Genomic DNA, 22,595 nt, shown 5'->3' on the forward strand with positions numbered 1-22,595 from the left:
TAGCCCCAACCACATCTGCCATTATTCGGAAGATATAATATTTCATCCAAAGGCCAGGGCCCAAGCCCAAGCCCAAGACCAAGCCCAGTTCTTTATCGTTCCAAATCAAGTGACCTACTAGTAGTAGAAACGAGACACACACTCAAAACCAGAAAAACTCCCAACATAGAAAAAATGGAGAGACTGTTTAGCGCAGGATTAAAAAGAGTAGTGTTGAATCACATAGGAAAAACATCGGCATCCTCATTTTTATCATACCATACAATCCAAGCAGTGCCAAGAGAATACACTGGACCAAGAATATCCGGTAGAGAAAGATCACAAGGAAAAATACCAACAGTAGTATTTACACAAGACCAACAAGACCCAAACAAACCCATTTCAAGAAAACAGCTCTTGACTACTGAGAGAAAACAAATTAATGCAATACTTAAATCTGTTGAATTGCCATATTTTTGTTCAACTACTTTTCAGTTGCAAATTCGTGCTGGGGCAGGTTCTAGTTGTCTTATTGACTCGGGCACTGTTCTTCCTATAAAGGTAATGGGAATAGAGGTTGAGATAATTGGTTGGGGTTGTTGTTGTTGTTTTTTTTGATAGTTTGGTGTTTTTATTGTGCAGATTCATAGGGATCCGGAGACGGGGAGTGTTTTGAATTTGGTGCTTGTTTGGGCAAATGAAGGTTCGGAGTTGAATGTTAATGTACCTGTTGTTTTTAAAGGGGTGGAGAAGTCACCTGGTATTCAGAAAGGTTAGTTAGTTTATGTTTTTAATGTGTTTGATGAAATGCATGATTAGTGTTGGTAACGAAATGAAATAATGTAACTAGTTATTGCAAATCTAGACTCAGATGCATACACCAAATAGGTTAGTCTTCTCTGCTCGACTTAAAGAAAATTGGTAGGTAAAGTTCAAATGTGTGACCGAGCAAAAAAAAAAAAAGTTCAAATGTGTGGTGCGAGTGTGCGACTATAGGAACTTACAAAACATTTTAAAACTTGACACTAGAGCAGTCAAGAATCAAGATGGGAATGTATATGGTGGGGGTATGGTTTGATACTTTTGGATGTTTATATCTTCCTATTGGTACAAAAGTTTGTTTTTCTTGTTTGGTTTTTAGTGGTGCATTTCATTAACTGTTAAAATGTTAACCGCATGGCCAAAACCTAAGCAGTAGCTACGACTATAAACCTTGGTAGAACAAAAAAATAAATAAGCTGTGTCAAATAAATCATACTTCGTCTTATTGCAAAAATGTTGAATTGCCATCATTATGCATTGCGTGGAGTTTGTGTGAGCTCTTGATTTCCGCTTTCATAATCAGAATCTAATGTACCTACCTTTGCTTCGATCTCTGCTTCTACTTTGACACAATCTTCATTGAGGAATGGTTGGTTTTAGTCCCATATTGAACCAATTTTTTAGGGTAAGTATTCATAACCCAATCAAACAACTGATTAGTGTGTTTTCATGCCTTCGAAGCTAGATGTCTCGAATTCGAGTATTACCTCCTGCCTACTACTGACTAAAAAAACTGTAAATAAATAAATGATGTTTGAATTAATTGAAGAGTTTTTTGAGTTTGTTATATAAACAACTCGAGTCATAGCTTATAGGTTATTATAGCTTATTTGACTCTATATAATGATGTTGATATTTTCTCTATGCTTTTAACATCTCCAAAGAAAACTGTGTTCCTTGGTTGTCAGGATGACAGATCTACATTGAGGCATATTCTACTCAATGCTGATAGAAAGACCTATAATATATTTCAGTTTGAAAACGCTATAGAAGTTGATGTATTGGGATAAAAAGATGTATTAATGCCTCTTATGACATGATGAATATTAATAAATTCCAAAGTAGGATGTAAGGTATAAAATTTGTTTTTGCAAACCCTTAAGCATATTAGTATTAGTGTCTGTTACTATCATTATCATAATAGAAACTGTCGTTTTGGGCCTCAGCGTTGGTATTTTCAAACTGAAATTTTGGAAAAGTTTAACAATGGCTGAAATACTGAAGTTTGTAAAAAATACGCTTACCAACTTCTTGAAATTCTATCAGATACCCAAAAGCTTTGCATACTTTTGTGGTCGTAACTGTGCTATGTAAATTGAACAAAAAACCTTTTGGTATATAAAGCATATCATGTAACTGCTCTCAAATATGACAAACATTTATACTCAATTTTAAGGGCGGGCGCAAAATGACACCAGTAAAGCACAGTCAATTTGCAAGACTCTTAAATAACGGTCTAATTTACGTATTATAAAGTTTGTGTGACAGTCATCTTGATGTAATTAGTGACAATCCTAGCAAAGAATTTGAAGGTGTACACTGTGCCCTTTTCCCCTTTGTTTGTTGGTAACATTTATACATGTTAAAAGAGGTTGGTTAGCCATTGTTCATGTGGAAAGATACTAAGATAGACAGCTAACAAAAAATTAATTTACTGTCCTCAGTTTAAGCTTTTGGTTTCTTTTCTTATTTTTTTCTTACTGTTTTGTTGACAAACTTATTTTCATTTTCTTCATTATAATGATTTTCTCAGGAAAATCTTCATCAGATTCCAGGAGAAAATTTATAGTGAAAAATGTCCCAACAGTCAAACAGGACCTTAGGGTGTGTTTGATAGGAATTGTGGCAAAAACAAATTTTGTTACCATTTGCCCGTGGCAAATTTCTCATGGCTAATAAAGTGGGCAAATGCAAATAATTCATGGCAAATCTGGATTTGCCATTGTTTGACTACTCCATGGCAAATGACATTTACCACCATTTGCAACCACTTGTCACTGTTTGATTGTCAAAAATTTGTCACGGAAAATTATTTTTAACAATTTTTTCACAATTTCAACCAAAATTAAAATTTCAAAATTAAACCTATATAAAATTACGTTTTCAATTTCCTGAACCGCCCAAAGATCTAACTATCACCTAGCCTTTGCATGCATGGAACAACCTACCCCAAGATTCTCTCCACAAAACCTTGGCGTTAACCAATTGGCAATAACTCATATTGGACGCTCAAAGCAAGTTTTCCAGCTAAGAAGACTTCACACTTTCACAGCATCAGTTGCAACAGAGCTTGCCAAAATTTGATGGGGAAAGTCATATTTATGTCACATGGTTAAGTATCCAACATCTTGCTAGCCTAAACAATTAAAAAACTGGTGAAGCTGCTAGCTCTTTGGTTCTGGTTTATGGATGAACCAACAATTTTCGTAACTTATTAATCACGTATCCCACTTATTAACTTTGTTTTATCCGTCTCTTTTGACAAAACTGATTTTATAACTAAACTGTGGTGCGCCCGGTAGTATCTACATACCTATCAACCTATCAACGTATTTTGTGTCTCACCTAATTTTATTTGCAAAAAAAACTTCAAAGAAACTTTGAAAACATATTTGGGCGTTATTTTTTAGAAATTGACACTAGGAGGATTTTGTAGAGGAATTCTTCGTGATGTCCCTTCAAAAATGGTGAATCCTATATATTGCTAAGTACGATTGAAGTAAGGAGTAGAGGAAAGTACTACACAATGTTGGAAAGTAAGGACTAGGAGCTCTGCTTGTGCTCTTAGCTCTGCTATGTTTGGAAAGTAAGGACTATCACTTTTTGTATTCCAGAATTGGTTACTGCATTTGCAATCTGATCCGGAGTCTCCTTCTTGGAAACATTAGAATTTTGAGAACCCCTCCCTATACTAGACATAATATCATATAAAGTTCCAACAAGAATGTTGTCCATTCCATCATTCCAACGAATTTGGTGCTTTCCTTTGAGAACTTCCCACATCAGTAATTGGAATTGGTGGAGGGCATGATGCGGCCTTTGTTTTTGCATTATGTTCTTGTATGGGTCTTTCAGAGTCCATATTCTAAAACGGGGTGCAACATTACATGAAAAAGTAGAAAACATATATACATAGCGTAACATATTTCATAAGCAAGCTTAATAGAAACAACCAATGAGAATAACAATCTTTCATTCTCTCTATAAGCATAACCAAGTTTGATTCAATAAACTCATGAGAGCAACAAACCCTTCATTTCAAACATCAAAATAAGCAAGTTTAATACAACCAACCCACCAAAATAACAAAACTAAACAGCAAACTAGAACAATAATGCACAACAATAACTAGACTTGTTCATCTCTATGTTCCCACATATCCTCCATGAACTCATCTCTCCATGTTGTCCAACCCACATTTGGAGTAAGGGTTATCCCCACATCAACACTTACTTCTCCATTAGCTTCCTCTATATCAACTTAACTTTCCTCTAGCACATCATTTATATCATCTCGTAAAAAATTATGCAAACAACAACATGCACATATTATTTTTGCATGCATCTCAACATCATGGTATGGCATAGCCCTAAGGTAAGCAAATCTTTTCTTCAACACACCAATGGTTCTTTCAACAACATTACGCAAAGATGAATGCTGGAAGTTGTACCTTTCTTTTGCAGTTTTGGACATCCCAATTTACATCGAGGCCCTAGGGATAAATCTTCTTCTTCTTCGCTTATATCTTCTATACCATTGATACCACATCATGGCTTGCACAATCATTAGGATCATGATAACCACAGCTAACCTATGCTCTCTCTCAGTTGGCATTCTACAAAAGCTTATACAACAATAATCGAATCAGCATAAAATAACATTGAGAGAAATTAATAAACAAACACAAACATAGCCTAAAAAAAAATATGAGAACATAATCAATTATATGACCGAATCAATTAAACTATATCAAATACTTCACTTGTATCACATTAATGATAATACAAAATACTATGTTGTCCTCATTAATAGTACGTTACTCATAACACTCGAGACATACTAATAGCAACACCAAATAATCAAGAAAGTACCACTTGTATATATTCAATATAAAAAAAAAAAAAGGCATTAGCACTATAGTACATATACTCATGGTTTTGATAAGTTCCATAGCACTCTAAGGACCAAAATTGAACCATGTGTATATGGTGGAGCTTACTAGTCGTATGTCACTTAAACTTACTTAAAATTGAACTATAGAAAGTCTTTTACATGTGAGAATGTGAGATATGCTATTTAGTTCTACATATAAAGTCCTAGTTCATTCTCATTTCTACCATATAGTGTTTGAGAAAAACTCCCTATATTGTTTAAGCATTTGATCCAATAGTGTTTCTCTTCTTTTTCCCGAGCTTTTATAATGCATGACAGATTGACAGATTGACAGATTGTGTTCCAAACTTCTAAATCTCAAACAACAATTGGAAGTAAAATTATGCATGAACTAACATAAAAGACAACAAACAATCTGGCCTCATGACTTATTAATGTGTCAAGACCTAATTAATAAGACTATATGCCAACCGTAGGAACAAGAATATAACACATGAATTTATATCCGTGGCTAGCTTATGTTTGCAAACAACAATTTACACAATAAAATCCACTATTTAACATAACATTATATGAATAAACTAAGATTTTAACAAACAAGTTTACAAGAACCATGATTATAAATCACAATTATAGTCATATGTCGCATGATATGTACCTTGTCACAAGAGTGACATAATAGTTAACCACAAGAGGGAAAAGTATACAATGTCTGTTTCAAAGCATCAAACTAGTTTTTAAACATCAATAATATTTATTTTACACAAAAAGTGAACCCAAATTTCCACAAATTGGACAAACCCTAGCCCTAAACAAACTATTTAAAATAACAATAATAGCAAATATTGAGAGAAGAATAGATATAAAAAACACAGAAGTGGAGTAGAGAACAAAATAGAAAAGTGGAGAACAAAAGTTAATGAAATTAAAATGAGAGAAGAAGAGTAGAGATATTGAGAGCATAAGAGATGATAAGTGATTGAGAACAAAAGAAGAGAGATAGTAAGATTTACCTATGATTTAAGAGCTCAAACTCTCTTGGTTGGTCTTCTTCTTCAACCTTTATTTTGTTTTTGGTAGTAGAGAACGAGAAGAAAAGTTGGGAGGAACTCTCGGTCCCCCCTCCTTTTTTGTGGCAAATAAAAATCGGTTTGGTGGCAAATATCAGTGTTATTTTCTCATGGCAAATTCGCTTACCCCCCCCCCCCAAAGAAAATTTCGCCAAAATATCATGGCAAATCACCACTTATGGCAAATACGGAGAAAAAATGCTATCAAACACTGGCAAATAGCACTGTAGCAGGTGAACGGTGTCATTTTCCATCATTTGCCATGGCAAAAGGGCCTATCAAACACACCCTTAGTTTAATTCCCACTCCCTTTTTCTCTACATTTATAATTTATAGGTGAACTTCCCATGCAACAATTTGTTAAGTGAAACTTGGTGGTGTCAGTTATTGCAAGCTGGGTTTGCATACTTCCTATAATGCAATGCCAAAATGTCAGTTTTGTTGTCTTCATTTGGTTCCACACTAACAACCCATCTCATTCAACTTATAAATGCTTAGCAATACTTGGTAACGACCTTTGTTTGGATTGACACCTCCCATTTATATTCTGATACTGAAGTTTAAATTTTCTTGATGCTAATCCTGGTAAGAGATCTATATAATTGGTTGATGTTATTCTGTTTCTTTTTATGGAGCAGGGGGATATCTTCACAAGATAAGAGAACAATTACTCTACCAGTGTCCAGCTGAGCACATTCCTCCTAAAGTTGAGGTGGATGTGAGCAATTTGGATATTGAAGATGGCGTATACGTGGATGATTTAAAAGTCCATCCATCGTTGCAGCTCTTGAGTAAGAATGAGAAGAAACCAATATGTAAGGTTATGGGAACAAAGCCAAAAGTCGTGAAACCTAAGAAAAAGGTAGTTGCAAAAGCAGTAATTGCTGCTTAGATTCGGTAACAGAGCTAAACTCTTGGCACCTATGACAATGGAGTTTGTAGAATTAGTAATTGCGTCCGGAGAAGACTTGAGTGAAGTTTGTTGCGATCTTATTTGCTTTGGTGGTGTTAGTCCCATTTTACTTCTTGGCCTCTCTTGCTCTCTCTTATTTTACTTCAGACATGGTTTGGTCATACTAATCTATACTGCCAGTGACGATAGTGTAAAGAAGAAGCATGTATGTTTCCGAGTGATGTTTTCTTGGTCATTTTGAGCAGTAGCACATCAAGAAAAGTAACACTTACCGCTTAATTATGTTATTGAAAGTTCTTTGGATATCTCTTTTGCCCATTTTGTCAACACATCTATTTAGTGCGTGTTTCAACCCAGACACCCAGTGTATTATCATTGTGGAATATTTCTAATATCTCCAGACGAAATTTGATAATAATGAGATGACGTATTGTTGCTACTAAATACTACTAAGTAGTTTTGTTGCCAATGCTCTACTGTTATAACTACTAAAAAATTCCATCTTTTTACTAGGCTGTAGCCTCATTCAGGATGTGCTATTGTGCTAAGAGCAAGTTCAATGGGGGGTTATATGGGCTGCTAAAGGCAAATATAGCACCCAAACTACAAAAATGTTATTCTAATAGGACTGCTAAAAGGGTCTTAAATTTGGAAGGAGTCAAAAATCCAGCCAAAGTTAAGACATTTGCTAACAACTGCTATAATAAGTTCGGGAGACGGACGACATAGTTTCTACCGTCCGTGTGTTAAATTTCGACGGACGGCAGAAATTGTGTCGTCTGTCCAAAAAAATTTTACGTAAATTACAAAATAATAGACTGATGGCAGAAACTATGTCATCCGTATTATTTAGCGCTTCAAAACAGAAAACGTGATTGGATTGATTTTTTGATTTTGGAGTGCCAAATTTAACTGGGCAAGCTAAAAACCTATGTAGCACCTTTTAGCAGCTCTCCATTGGACTTGCTCTAAGATCTTAAATTTCCCATTTTACAAACTGAGATATCAGATATTAAAGCAATATCATTGTTGAAGTAAATCTGGAGGCCTATCTTACTCGCTTGCTGCAGTCCCTAGTCCATTTTCTGTAAGGGGGTCGTTGCCATGTTTTTCCTCGCAAAACTGAAAGCACTACTACGTGAAAACATGCCAAAAGTAGAAGTTAAAAGGTCAATTGTTCTTAGCAGTCAAGGAGCAATGGGTCAGACTTTTCCTCACCTAACCACATAGTCCAAACTCCAAACCCTTGACATTGCTATGCGTAATTTATACGGGATAGTGTGATTCTTTGATACTACATTGTACATTCCTCCTTTTTTTCCATATCACATTGGACATTTTTGGCTTCAACATTTCGTCAAAACTTTCAACTATCAGACGCTCTTAAAAGTCATATATAGGACCAGATTTACTTTCTATAAAACTATTATTTTCCAACGAAACTTTTAGTCGTAATTCTTAATTTGTAATAATCTCTTTAAACATTTGGTGACCATTCTTTTGTACAGTTCTACAATCCTTGCTATTTTAAAATAGAATTTGCAAGCCATTCTACAAGCTTGACTTAGCACTGCAGTTTTCTTAAATGACTTCATAAATAAATTCAATTTTGTCAGTCTTGCTGTGGAGATTGCCTTGAGTATCTTTTGAATGGGTAATAAAAGAAAGGGAGGAGTTCTAGAGACATATTTTATCTTGATACGTAGACAAATTCAAAATCGTTAGGACATTTATAAGTTTCGGATTAGACTAATTTTTTGTAGATATGATTTCCTAACTATTTTAAACATTGTCACAAATAATCAAAAAAATAAAAAAATTCTAAACTTGTCAAATGTAATTAACAATTTATAAAATTTGGCTAATTGTAGACCGTTCATTTTCACCATTTTTTATAATATATTTGACAAGTTTAGAAATTTTTTTTTTTTTTTATTATTTGTAACAATATTTAGAATAGTTAAAAGATCATATCTACAAAATATTAGTCTAATCCAAAACTTATAAATATCCAAATGATTTTAAATTTGTTTCTAGAATCCCTCCCTTAAACAAAATACTTAATCCAATAGATGGTTTAAAGTATAACATTTAGAAATTTTGTTCCATTAAAAGTTGAGTTTATTCCTAATTTCCTAATATATACAAATGAATGGAGACAGTGAGACACACAATCAAGACACTAATAACTCAGATAAGTTGACATTACAAAGTCACGAGTTTTAGATTCAAGGTTACTTGTTCACATACGACTGCTTACACGGACTTCAGTGTCTTGTTTTATTTTTATTTTTTCCTGGACACGGACTTCAGTGTCAATCATTATAATTTCTTCTTTCCCAATCCATAATCAAGTATTCAAGCGTTATGAAAAAAGTTGCAATTAAACGATGTTCATGAATTTATAGGAACTTTTTATATTCATACCTTTAAAAGGCTTTTCTCTGCAGTTATAGCTGTAATTTTGTCAAGGATTTACAGTACTTTAGCATATTACAAAATTTCAGTTTCAGGCAATATATTCTTCATCTACTATGAAAAAACAAACATTTACTTTCCCGATAATATAAAACAAATTAAACAAACATTATGCCAATCACTCAGAAATGACACCACGACCATAAACTGACAAAATAACCAAACACCAATCTTCCCGGCCTTCTCGTGCAATTGACTTTCTTGAACAAAAGTACAAACCCGTGCTTGCCTTGATGTGGAAAACACGTTGTTGCACTAGCACACCACAGCGACCCAACACCATCATCAACTTTTCAGCTCAATCTGTTGGGTTTGTGGAACCGTCCAGTTTTACTCCGGTGTCTGCTGCCCATGTTGCCTTCAATACACTTCTGAATTTGGAGAAGAGAGTGCGCCCGCGCTCTACTACAATCAAACTATGGTGCACCACGCGCTGAAGCTATTGGAGGTTGGCCATGACCAAGGCGCACCCTGCGCTCATGTCTTCCAAAATTTTGACAGATTACAAAATTTCGGCCCAAAGCCCATTTTCTCACCTTTTTTCTATGTGTATCTATATAAATAAAATGGATTAGGATTTTGAGATAACTTTGAGAGATTTATTTCTTGGGTATTGTGGGAGCTCTATTGAGCTAGGGTTTAAGTGAGGCATCTTGTTCTTGATTTCATTTCTCTTGTAAACTCCAATATTTATATATGTTAAACTCGGCTCTTATGTGGATGTAGGTAATATTTACCGAACCACCTTAAATTTTGTGTCTCTTTGCATTATTTACTTCCATATTTATTGTTGTTATGAATTGTGATGATAAATTAGTGGTTTTGCTATGTTGAGTTTGTTGTAATAACTACCAAAGTCTTGGGTGGGTGATTTTCTTAGTGTGAGCTCCAAATTGAAATCATTTGGGATAGAAAGTAGCTAGATTGATGTGTGACTTTCTAGTGAAATCTCCCAACAAGTGGTATCAGAGCCACGGTTTGAATTATTGGAACAAAGTGTGTGAGAAAAGACTCCACCTTTAGCAGAGAGGCTAGGTGTTTGTAGAAATTCCTCTAAGAAGTTCTCCACCGTTGTTTTGGTTCAGTGGGAGTCATGACGACCGACAAAAGGAAGCTACAAAATAGAGAAGTTTGATAGTACAAACTTCAGCTATTGGAGGATGCAAATTGAGGACATACTCTATCAAAAAGATTTGTATGAACCTTTGATGGGAGAGAAGCTAGCGAGTTACGAGCAAAGTGAATAGGATTTGTTAGATAGAAAAGCATTGGCGACAATTCGATTGAGTCTCTCAAAGTCGGTGGCCTTCATTTATATTAAAATGAGAAGACGACGGCGTCTGTTAGTATGATACTAGCTGAGGAAGGCACTAACGCATTTCCAATTTTTTGCATGTATGAGCAACCTTTGGATCTCGATTTGATATAATTTTTGCGAACAAGGTCTATTTGATTACCAAGCTCTTTCATCCATGAGAATGTCGGAGAATGATTCTTTCAAGGACCACTTAAATGAATTCAACCAAACGAAAGACCAATTGAGTCGGTTGAGATTACATTTAGTGATAAAGTGAGAGCATTGACGTTAATAGGACAAATGACTCCAAGTTGGAATGCTCAACAAAATGCAATGCTTGGCTATTAGTGGCTTTTTCTTGGGAATGAATAAGTTGAAATTGGTACGATGTTGTTAGTATGATATTAGCGGAGGAAATTCAAAGGAGTTTGGATTGGATTTGGGGCATATTAGTTCAAAAACATTGGGTTCCAAAGGCCGATCCGATGAGTCACCCCTAGGCCTAGACATTGGGATGCATGTGCACAAGGGTCATGGTAAAGGGTCATGGTAATAGAGAAATAGAAAGGGGAGAATGAACTGTCATGCCCCTAGTGATGAACCTAGATATGATAGTATCATTATATGTTACAATTGTGGTTTACTTGACCACTATAGTAACCGATGTCAAGCACCAAGGAATGACAACTACAAGAATAATCAAGAAGCTAATGTAGTTGAAATGGAAGATGATGCCTTGATATGTTTGATGGAGAACAATAAGGAATCTTGAGTTTTAGATTCCGGCGCATCATTCCATGTGACCTCAAATCGAGAGTTCTTTGAGAAATATACCAAAGGTGAACATGTAAAAGTCTTTCTTGGTGATGACCAATCTTGTGCCATTGTAGGCAAATGTGATGTCCGTGTCAAGTTGAAAGACAGGACATGGTTATTAAGGGATATTCGACACGTTCCGGATTTGAAGAAGAATTTGATTTCGATGGGTCAATTGGCTAGTAAAGGATTTGTTACAATCTTCACGAGGGATACTTGGAAAATCTCTAAGGGTTCTCTAATAGTCGCTAAAGGCGACAAGGATGGTACTCTCTACATGACCGCACACGGGTGTAGGTCGAATGCCGTGGCAAATGGCAAAAAGGATCCAAATGTTTGGCACCGTAGACTTGGTCACATGAGTGAGAAAAGAATGCAAGTCCTTCACTCCACTGGTAAACTCCCATTAGAGTCGACGGACTTTGACTTCTACAAGAATTGCATGTTTGAAAAGCAGAGAAGGGTGAGTTTTCAAGAGATGGGTCAAACTCTGAAAGCTAGAAAGCTTGAGTTGATTCATACAGATGTCTGGGGGCCAGCTAATGTCTCTTCACTTGGCGAAAAGTTATATTTTGTGACTTTCATTAATGACCATACTAGGAAGGTGTGAGTCTATTTCTTGAGACATAAGTCTGAGGTATTGGAAGTGTTCAAGACGTGAAAGGCCATGGTTGAGAATGAGACATGCTTCAAGGTGAAGAAGCTGAGATCCGATAATAGTGGAGAGTATGTTGATTCAGGTTTTGAGAAGTATTGTGCTAACAGTGGCATCAAGATAGAAAAGACTTTGCGAGGGACACTTCAGGAGAATGGGGTTGCAAATTTAAAGCGGATGATTAGAACACTGACAGATAGGGCTAGGTGTATGCGACACCAGCAGCGCTTTGCCCGAGCAATTTCGGGCGCAGAGTGTTAAGACATGCCTTACCCGATCAACCGAGGACCGTCAGTACCTTTGGGTTTCAGGATTCCAGAGGAAGTGTGGAGTGGGAAGGATGTGAACCTTTCCCATTTGAAAGTGTTTGGGTGTGAGTCCTATGTGCACACTAGTGACCAAGCTAGAAGTAAGCTTGATGTCAAGTGTACCTTCATTGGATATGGCGATGATAATCTTGGTTATCGTTTTTAGGATGACCAAAACCGGAAAATTATTTGAAGCAGAGATGCCTTGTTCAGTGAGACGGTTTTGTACAAGGACAGAAAATAAGCACAGCTTGTGGAGCCAGTTACAAACACTAACACTGAGTATGTTGAGTTGGAAGGCTCTTATATGAGTCGTGGTGTTGTGGAAGTTCCACAGTCAGATGATGATAGTAGTGACTCGGGTGAAGAGACTACACCACCAAGTCCATCTCCACCTCGTGCACTAAGGAGGTTATCCAGGCAAACTGTACCGAGCATGAAGTATCCTCCCTCCACCTATTTATTTACTGATGATGGTGAATCTCATTGCTATGATGCGGCATTGGAGGTTGGTGATGCTAGCAAGTGGGAGCTTGTTATGCATGATGAGACGAAGTCCCTCGTCTTTAGTGTCACTTGGGAGTTAGCCAAAATACCCAAGGACATGACTCTACAGAGCAAATGGGTGTATCGAGTCAAGGAGAAACATGATGGTTCCAAGAAATATTTGGCAATGATATTCTCCCCAAATACTTTTCAATCAGTGTTTAGTATTGTTGTAGCGGAAGGTTTAAATCTTAAGCAGTTAGATATGAAAACTGCTTACCTCCATTGTGACCATGTTGAGGAGATTTACACGCGACAACTATTCTTACGGAAGGATAGAGAGAATATGGTGCGCAAACTAAGAAAGAGCTTGCATGGTTTCCAACAAGCCCCTAGGCGATGGTACATGGTTTGCACGCACTCGGATATATCCCATGCAGTGGAAGTTGCTTGGAGGTTTATAGCTAATCTTGGCAAACATCATTGGGAAGCGGTGAAACGGATATTGTGTTATTTATGGAGTACCACGGAGACATGTCTATGTCATGGTAGGGGTGTTGTGAAGATGAAGTTGAAGTACGTGTTCAACTTCGTCGGGTCTTCTTGCTAGAAGACCCATCTTGGATGAGCCGAGTATTTTCATTAGTAAATTGGATTTGGATTGAGTTGTTACAATTGAGATGCAATGTGCATATAGAATCTCGAAGGTTCCAAGTGGGAGATTGTTGGGTTTGTGGAACCGTCGAGCTTTGCTCCGGTGTCCACCCATGTTGCCTTCAGTACACTTCTGAATTTGGAGAAGAGAGCGTTCCCCACGCTCTACTATAACCAAACTAAGGTGCACCACGCGCTGAAGCTATTGGAGGTTGGCCATGACCAAGGCGCACCCTACGCTCATGTCTTCTGGAATTTTGACAGATTACGAAATTTTGGCCCAAAGCCCATTTTCTCACCTTTTTTCTATGTGTACCTATATAAAGAAAATAGATTATGGTTTTGAGATAACTTTGAGAGATTCATTTCTTGGGTATTGTGGGAGCTCTATTGAACTAGAGTTTGAGTGAACCTCTTGTTCTTAATTCTTATTATCTCTTGTAAACTCTCCAATCTTTACTATAAAGGAAACTCGGCTTTTGTGTGGATATAGGTAATATTTACCGAACCACCTTAAATCTTTGTGTCTCTTTGCATTATTTACTTCTATATTTATTGTTGCTATGAATTGTGATGATAAACTAGTTGTTTTGCTATGTTGAGTTTGTTGTGATATCTACTAAAGTCTTGGGATGAGTGATTTCATTGTGAGTTCGAAGTTAAAATCATTTGGGATATAAAATAGCTAGATAGAAGTGTGACTTTATAGTGAAATCTCCAAACACAATCATCATTTCCAACAAATTCAATATTCAAATAACATTTTTCACGTCACCTTTTCATCGTAGTCCATAGTTTACAAACCATAAAACAAAAAAAAAAAAAAAAAATTTTACGTACCATGTTTTCGATCCAAAAGACATGCAGTGGTTGCAAAGTGCATTTTCTTCATTGTCCTCACCAAAGTCATCTTCATCATCTCCATCTTCATCTTCACCAACAAAACGAGACATATCCTTGTTTTTCAAAAAAACAAACCACCATCATCGTGATCCTCAACCAAGATTAACACGTGCAAAGAAAGTTAGACATATACGTGATATTGATGTAGGTAGATTACCATTAACAAATTTTTTACGGTTATCTGATAATAATAATATTTGTGCATCCTCTAGTGAAGTTGAGTTTTCTTCTTCAAGATCATCACCTGCACAGCCTCAACCTTTGCCTTTACCTGAATCATCTGTGCTTTTCCGAGACACTGCTTGGAATGCTTCGCATTTGAGACGGTTTCCTTTGCCTTCTCCCAAAGAAGTGTGTAGTAGTAGACCGCCGTCCGAGGAGAGGGGGGATGAGATTGGAGGCGATGCCGGGTCTTGTCTTGGAATTGGAAGGTATGTGTTTTTAGATTACATGGTGTAATTGCATTTTTGTAATTGAGATTATATGTTTTAGGAGAATTTTGAGCTTGTAAGTTTTAGGTTTAAGAGAAATTCCAACTGAAAGACTATGCAATTAATCAAGATGAAGAGATTATAATAAGTAATTGAAGACAACAGTAATAATTTGGGATTGTTGAATTTTGTTAGACAAGGCCACAAAGGTTGTTTGAGAGATTTTTGTGTTCTAGCTACAACCTATATAGAAGATTTGCTGCTTCTTTTATTTTTAATAAAAGTTATTGCCAATTACCAAAACAAGTTTTCGTCTAATTAATTGGGCTTTTGATGTGATGGCATAAGTATTATTGCTAGCTCAGAGTAGTAGTATTAATAAATCTAAAACAAGACAAACCCGTAATTCATTCCTTCCGGCCTCAATTCTTATTTGGCTTTACACACGAAATAGATTTAGCTTTGAGTATGCAGGGAATAATTAAATTGTTGAGAATAAGGACCTAGAGGAGCAGTATCAATAAAGCAACTTCTTTTGAAGAAATTGTTATATCCAGAAACAGAAGCATCTGAAAAACTTTGAGCAGGAAAGTGTAGAGAAATCAATCATTTTGATATGCTCCTTTGTGTTATTTTTTGCAATAATTTTCAGTACATCATGCACATTGTGTTAAATTAATCTTTTCTTCCATCATCTGGAACTTACATGTGTATACTCTTGCATTGAAGGAATTTCACTTACCAGACCATTCACAAGATTACAGAACAGGTTGACACATTGTCAACAAAATCTCCAAGTGATCGAGGTAAGAAGGTGTGTCGAGATCGAACTGGGTTCAGAAATGATGAGAGCTGTTTCAGGATTAATGCTTCTGCTATGAGCGCTCCAGGGAGTGGCTTATCCAGTCCCACACTTAGCCCTCGAAGATTGAGTATTGGGGAATTTTCCCCTTCTCCTCATGGGGCTCATCGAGGATATGTTTGGTCTGCCCCAGAGATGGCAGCCACAGACATGTTTACAAGTCCACTGTGGCCTAGCCCTGATGGTCCTGTCTTGAATCCCAAAAATCCAAGTGGATCTCCCATGCATCCTAACATGTCTCCAGAAAGTTCTGCTTCACGGCATGAGAGTAATGGTCCTGGCCTCACTCCCAAAAATCCAAGTGGATCACCCATGCATCCTAAGAATTCCCCAGAGAGCTCTGCTTCACAGCATCAGAATAATGGTCCTGGCCTGAATCCCAAAAGTCCAAGTGGGTCTCCCTTGCATCCTAAGATGTCTCCAGAGACCTGTGCTCCACGGCATGAGAGTAATGGTCCTAGTCTGAATCCCAAAAATTCAAGTGGATCTCCCTTGCATCCTAAGATGTCTCCAGGAGGCTCTGCTTCACGGCACGAAAGTGAAGGTCAGGCCAGTGTTCACCCATTACCCCGTCCTCCGGGATCTTCTGTATCTTCTCAGATGGTGTTGGCACATCAAACTTTAATTAAAGCTGAGGTATCACCGATGACAAGTCAATGGAAAAAAGGAAAGCTTATTGGACGTGGTACTTTTGGAAGTGTTTATGTTGCCACCAATCGGTAGTTATCGAACTTTTATTATCTTTTTGAAGAGTTATTTGTCTCTTCCACTGTGAAGACTAACCAATGTTCTGCCTACAGGGAAACTGGGGCTTTATGTGCAATGAAAGAAGTTGATTTGATTCCTGATGATCCCAAGTCTTCCGAGTGTATACAGCAATTAGAGCAGGTTATTTGGCTGATCACTTACATTCTTTTATTTTATGTACAATGCTTTTATCTGCAAAAGGAAAAAATGAAAAAGAAAAAACAGAAAAACTCACAATGTGTGTTAGGTACCAGATTATCTGTTGATTATTTTAATTATTGCTAGGTGAGCTGTTCTGTTTTTACAATTTCTGAAACCCGTCTTTCATTTGCATTATGTTTAGTCTTATTATAGGTTCTATTCTGATGATTATTTTATTACAGAGATTGCCTGAATGTCGATTATTATATTTTCCTTCCTAGTAACTATTGGAAAGAGAAATAATCAGTTCTATTCTGATGATTACTGGCTTGCTGCTAAAATCCAATACGTATAAGTATTGATTACAAAACCAAAACTATTGGCTACGTGGTGAAGCAGAAATCATGTCACTCACCATATTAGTTCTTTGATATATGACCAAAAAATTGTCAGTCAAAGTAAGCTGTATCTAAAGTTAATGATGGGCTTATAGTGAAAAGATTTTGATCTGTTTAATAATAATTCTTTGATTTTGAACCAACCACCCACTCTCCCCCATGCCCACACACACACACTCACACACCTCCTCCTCTTTCCCTGCGCGTGGAAATCTTGAAGAATATTGTGTTTTATGGGTTATGGACATCGAATATCTTTGTCTATACTAATTGAGCCATGGTCAGGATATGTGGTGCTTATTCCCAAATACCTGGGTAGGCCTGTTTTTTTCCGGATGATAAAACTTTAATTTGTGCAATTTAAGAACTGCCGAATCTTTACATTGTGACAGGAAATCAAAGTTCTAAGCCAGTTAAAGCATCCAAACATTGTGCAGTACTATGGCAGTGAAATAGTGAGTTTTACCTTGGTTGCCTACGTATCCTGTTGATTTTCAGGTTTGACTGATGAAGATATTTTGAGCTGAGTTTTAGTAACTGCTGCTTTATGTTAAGCAGGTGGGTGATCGCTTCTACATATATTTGGAGTATGTTCATCCTGGATCAATAAATAAATATGTGCGCGACCATTGTGGCGCTATTACAGAATCTGTAGTTCGAAGTTTCACACGTCATATTCTCAGTGGTTTGGCATACTTGCATAGCACAAAGACAATCCACAGGTGAGAAATCTTTTCTTGATACTGTATATTGTGAGAAACCACTAGTTACAGAAAGACTATAGTATTAGCAAGTCCTGTTCTGTTTGTGTCAAACTGCAGCTGGCTCTTTCGGCTGGAGTTAATAGTGATTTGGATTTTATTGATACGATGGTATATAGTTAGCATTATTGCGTAGTTCCACGAAAAGTTGTATGACCAAAAGGGAGATTTGATACGCCATTGGGGTTTAATGCCACATTGGATAAGAAGCCCTCTTGTATCCTGGTTATATTGTAATGGACCACTTGTGTCGACTGTTGATATATGTTACTGCCTCTATGCCGGATGAGAGGGGAAACACATAACTTAGCAAGGGGGATCTTGTTTTTCTTTGTGGAGCAGATTTGGCCCTTTCTCATAGGAGCTTATCAGTTTCCTTATGTCATTTGTTTCGACTATCAGTATTGGTAATGATTATACTAATTTGATGATCATCTTTTAGGGATATCAAGGGAGCAAATTTGCTTGTTAATGCATCTGGAGTTGTTAAGCTTGCTGACTTTGGAATGGCAAAACACGTGAGTTTGAATACTTTGCTGATCTACTGATCCACCAATCACAGTTTAGATAGCACTCAATGTTTGGATTTTTTTTTCTGGTTCCATATCTTTAAATTAGTCTAATTAAGGTTTGTTTGTTATGCAACTCCGACTTCCTGCTATCAGCATCTTATTCGCGTCTATCTGCACTGTCCTCTTTTCTGGCAACTTCAGCTATGCCCTTCGTTTGTGTCCATCTGACAGGATTATCATTCCATGTCTCACAGTGGCCTAAATTGTTTGCCAGTATGAACCAACATTCTGCATTCCCTGTTATTGAAATTGTCATATACTAAATGTTAAGGACACCCCAAAGTTGGTTAGCGTTAAAAATGTTTAAAGATATTGCAACAATAAAAAGAAAAAGTTCAGGCGAATCAATGATACTTCTCTTATCTGACTTTTATCTAGCATTTCCTAGCTAGTAGCCTTATTCGAGTTAGGTTCAGCAACAAAAGTTAGGAGAATTTCTTTCACCTGAAACTATCATTTTGATAGAGTTATAGTGAACTAGTCAAAATTAGCTCACTATTTGAGATTTTAGAAGAGATGTTTCTCCCATTGTAGTTCTTCTCTAGTCTTCTTTGCGAGTAAGACAAACTACTTAAAATTCTTCCCAAACTTGGTAAACCCAGTCTCATGGAAAAAAAGTTAAAAAACCAATCATTTTGCTATTGAAAATATTTGCACAACTAATGCATTATGAAAAAATGAGGAGCACTTGCTTGACCTATAAAAATGTTTCTCTACTGACAATAAAAGCATGTCAGAAATACCAAAACATACAACGTGCTATCAGAAAACTGCACATTGATACAACGTACTATTTTTTGTACCAATTGATGCAATGTACTAATTGAAATTGATACAACGAGCATGATTCAAACCAAATTAGAATGCTGGAGTGAGGATGAATTGAAGAAAAAGCTCAAGATAGAACAAGATTGAAAATGTGGTTGAATTGAAGAAGAAGTTGGATGTTGCTGTCAAACAGAAGACGTGGGTCATTTTGTGTGTTATAAGTTACATTATGTATCGTGTGTTTTTGGCCTGAATCATGCTTGTTGTATCAATTGGCCAATTTCAATCAGTACATTGCATCAATCGGTACATAAAATAGTACATTGTATCAAAGTGCAGTTTTGGGATAGTACGTTGTACCCCCTAGTATTTTTGTCTAAAAGCACAAATGTTCTGTAGGTCTGTCAAATGTAGCAGTCCTGTTTTCTTAATCTTGTCACCCACAACTTGTTACATATTGAGCTTATTGCTTTCTTTGCATAAAATCCAAGCATTGTTCTATGTATTTGTGCATCTGTTAATGGCAGCTTCTGTACAGTTACATGTTTATGGGATATACAGGGACGGAGCCAGGATTTCGGGTTAGGGGGGGCAAGGTATATGAGGGGGCAATAGTACACTGTACTCTAAATTTTTGAAGGGGCGAAGCCTTATATATTGAGGAATTTTTGTACTAATTGTAGTGTAATTTCTTGGGTTTTCAAAAAATTTAGGGGGGCGACTACCCCCCGTCTCCATCCTTGGGAATATATATGTTCATTGCCTGTCTATTTCTCATCAAGTTTAAGTAATGAGTCATGTCCTTAGGACAAGATGTAAACGTTTTTTTTTTCTGTAAGTATTGAATTTCAGATATTACTGAGTCATTTTGGTACTTCCTCCTCTTCAAAATTTGGAAATCTGATTTCTGTTCAGCTTTCTGGACAAGCAGCTGAGCTTTCAATGAAGGGAAGTCCATATTGGATGGCTCCAGAGGTATCTCTTGTTCTTCCCCTCTAGTTGTTTGTTCTTCAGTTATACATTGTTGTCATTGCTTTGCACGGTTTAACCCATTAGATCATCCAGAGTTGGATCATTCATCAACTCCTTATTGTGTAGGACTCGATCCATAAATCAATTAACTGACTTGCATTCGTGTCAACTGACGCCTGTTACTCAAAATTGACTTGCATTTGAATTTTTTTTACATGCATGGAACTTTGGTGTAGAATGTGGCCTTGGAGTGTCATGCATTTAGCTCAATCTGGATAGTCCAGATACTGGAGGCTGGCTCAGTCCCTGAGTCTGACATTTCATTTTTACACTGCTTTGACACCAATTCCTTTTATGCAGCTCATACATGCTGTGAATCAGAAGGATACAAATGGTGATTTTGCTTTTGCGGTTGACATTTGGAGTTTGGGTTGTACTATTATTGAGATTGTGAATGGGAAACCACCATGGAGTGAGTTTGAAGGGGTAAGCACATGAACTATATTATCACGCCTTATTCAGTATGGAATCTAAAAAGTTGTCCTGCAAACTCTATTATGGTTCCCTGATGCATTCTATTTCCCAGTATTGAATCCATATGAACTGGTTGAGATTAGTTCTTACTTTTATTTGAAAAAGTAGACTTTTGAAAACAAAACTGTTAACATTTACTGTGTTCAAACTCGAAGACTTATTAGCTATAGATTGCACACATGCTAACCCGAAATTTATTCACCTTTGGCTATTCAAAACTCAATAAGAGTATGCCATTCAGTCTTCTAGTTTGAAACCATTAATATATGGTTCATTATTGGATCACCACTCTTTTTGAAACTGTGTCTGAATCTTATTTTCATCCTAATTTTGGTCGTAAGCACAATCTCACTCTTTCCACTGTTACTTCTCTTGCACATCTTTGCTACTTGAAGTAATTCTTTTTCACTTTATGTGCAGGCTGCAGCTATGTTCAAGGTTTGGAAAGAAACTCCTCCCATTCCGGAAATATTATCACCTTCGGGCAAGGCTTTCCTGCAATGTTGTTTTACAAGAAATCCTGCAGAGAGGCCATCAGCAAGCATGTTACTAGAGCATCCTTTTCTGAAAAACTCCAACCATACAGAAGTTCAGGTTTGCGCTCACACATTTTCTGTGATGAAACGCGGGGTAAGTTTTAATTTTACATTTTGATTTCTCACCCATCTATATGCCACATAATGACGGTACGGTAGAATAACCTAACATGTTACTTATACAGGATGCGCCACATAGTCCAAGAGAGTGGATTGCTTATAAAGTTGATTCAATGCCAATCTCATCAAGGACACACACCACTAAAAGAAATATGTTTGTCAATGGGTAGGTTTTTTGCAATATACCTTCTGGTCTAGAAAAAGAAACGATACCACAAGATTGAAAAAGTTAACCCCTCATCATGAGATTGATCTTGTGATATCTGCACTCTTATAGAAATTGGACACAAATACAATTGAAAAGGATGAATGAAAAAGAAAGAATATGTAGCTTGTGTCTCAATTTGCAATTTCATCAGGCATGATTCCAGATCCGGCTTCATACAAGATTATTGTTTTCTTTCCAGTGAAAGTGCTCAACAATCTCATCCTACAACTTGCGACTCTGCAGCAGCATGCCTCCACTCTCCTCGTTCTACCCTTGAGGCCCTTCCTGGTTTATCTCCACCACATTATAACCGCGCACGAACTTCCAAGACATCTTCAGAAGGTATCAACGATACACATGTGGGCATGTGGGGCAGTAACGCTTGCACCGTCCAAGCACTAACACAAAAAGGGGCACATTATAAGGTGGTTCATGAGTTGCAGAGGCTCAGAATGTGACTTGCACATACTTTCTGACATGAGTTAGCAAAATCAGAACGGGAGACAATGAAGTCTTCAACCGTTCCGTGGAAGAGAAGAGTATTTGGAAACCTGTATTTGGTGATACCTCCTTCTGACGTTTGTATATTCCTCTAGAGTTGTATCCCAAGTGACACTGCTAAATCTGTAAATGGTTCTTCCATGTATCTCCATCTCCTTTGGACATGACTTCTCTCAGGAAGGAATGTTTGAAAATAGTTAGATGTCTAGGATTTATTTAGTTTCAGAGGTTTTTGTATTTGTTAGAACACAAATGATGTAATCATACTGAACTGTACTATAAAAATGCTCCTTTCAGCGCACTTTGCTTTCATTTTGTTCATCAATAATCTTTTGTGGGAAATTAAAATGAAAAATCTTCTGAGCATCCAGGGGCGGAGCCAGGAATTCTATCGAGGGGGTGCCAAAAATCCCAATAGGTTGTAACATAAAGTAAACAAAATATGTCAACATAGCCAAGCCCAAAATCTGTTATAAGCCCAACAGTTTAGATATTACTTACTACTAGTATACTGCATAGCAGTGGGGGCGTGAGCGGAGAATTAAAGTGC

General features: G+C 36.9%; 2 protein-coding genes across 3 annotated transcripts; both read left to right on the forward strand.

Annotated features, from left to right (window-relative positions):
- Positions 1 to 117: 117 nt before the first annotated feature.
- On the forward strand, positions 118 to 7,202 carry LOC147501620 (Ribosomal protein L25/Gln-tRNA synthetase, anti-codon-binding domain-containing protein). The gene is made up of 3 exons (XM_086606673.1): positions 118 to 540; positions 622 to 751; positions 6,623 to 7,202. Exons 1-3 carry the CDS (start codon positions 175 to 177, stop codon positions 6,874 to 6,876), a joined length of 750 nt encoding a protein of 249 aa, XP_086462799.1. The 5' UTR covers positions 118 to 174; the 3' UTR covers positions 6,877 to 7,202.
- A 7,125-nt stretch (positions 7,203 to 14,327) lies between these two features.
- Positions 14,328 to 22,346, forward strand: MAPKKK5 (mitogen-activated protein kinase kinase kinase 5). Of its 2 annotated transcripts, none has more exons than XM_086606675.1 (11): positions 14,328 to 14,925; positions 15,655 to 16,506; positions 16,588 to 16,675; positions 17,466 to 17,528; positions 17,632 to 17,795; positions 18,277 to 18,352; positions 20,090 to 20,149; positions 20,507 to 20,632; positions 21,101 to 21,310; positions 21,402 to 21,502; positions 21,614 to 21,844. In XM_086606675.1, the coding sequence occupies exons 1-11, from the start codon at positions 14,453 to 14,455 to the stop codon at positions 21,699 to 21,701; spliced, it is 2,301 nt and encodes a 766-aa protein (XP_086462801.1). In that variant the 5' UTR covers positions 14,328 to 14,452; the 3' UTR covers positions 21,702 to 21,844. The 2 variants fall into 2 exon arrangements, with proteins under 2 accessions (XP_086462801.1, XP_086462800.1); XM_086606674.1 differs by having other exon boundaries at positions 14,330 to 14,925; positions 21,744 to 22,346.
- Positions 22,347 to 22,595: the final 249 nt, after the last annotated feature.

This window comes from Coptis chinensis, chromosome 4 (genome assembly GCF_015680905.1).
Source record: "Coptis chinensis isolate HL-2020 chromosome 4, ASM1568090v1, whole genome shotgun sequence".
Lineage (NCBI taxonomy): Eukaryota > Viridiplantae > Streptophyta > Magnoliopsida > Ranunculales > Ranunculaceae > Coptis > Coptis chinensis.

What these genes read in the sequence shown, in the direction of transcription:
- LOC147501620 (XM_086606673.1), top strand. Translation starts at nt 175, where the DNA reads ATGGAGAGACTGTTTAGCGCAGGATTAAAAAGAGTAGTGTTGAATCAC. An exon ending in GCACTGTTCTTCCTATAAAG is followed by an intron (nt 541 to 621) that starts GTAATGGGAATA and finishes TTTATTGTGCAG; the next exon opens with ATTCATAGGGATCCGGAGAC. An exon ending in GTCACCTGGTATTCAGAAAG is followed by an intron (nt 752 to 6,622) that starts GTTAGTTAGTTT and finishes TTTATGGAGCAG; the next exon opens with GGGGATATCTTCACAAGATA.
- MAPKKK5 (XM_086606674.1), top strand. Translation starts at nt 14,453, where the DNA reads ATGCAGTGGTTGCAAAGTGCATTTTCTTCATTGTCCTCACCAAAGTCA. An exon ending in AGTACTATGGCAGTGAAATA is followed by an intron (nt 17,529 to 17,631) that starts GTGAGTTTTACC and finishes TATGTTAAGCAG; the next exon opens with GTGGGTGATCGCTTCTACAT. An exon ending in CATATTGGATGGCTCCAGAG is followed by an intron (nt 20,150 to 20,506) that starts GTATCTCTTGTT and finishes CCTTTTATGCAG; the next exon opens with CTCATACATGCTGTGAATCA.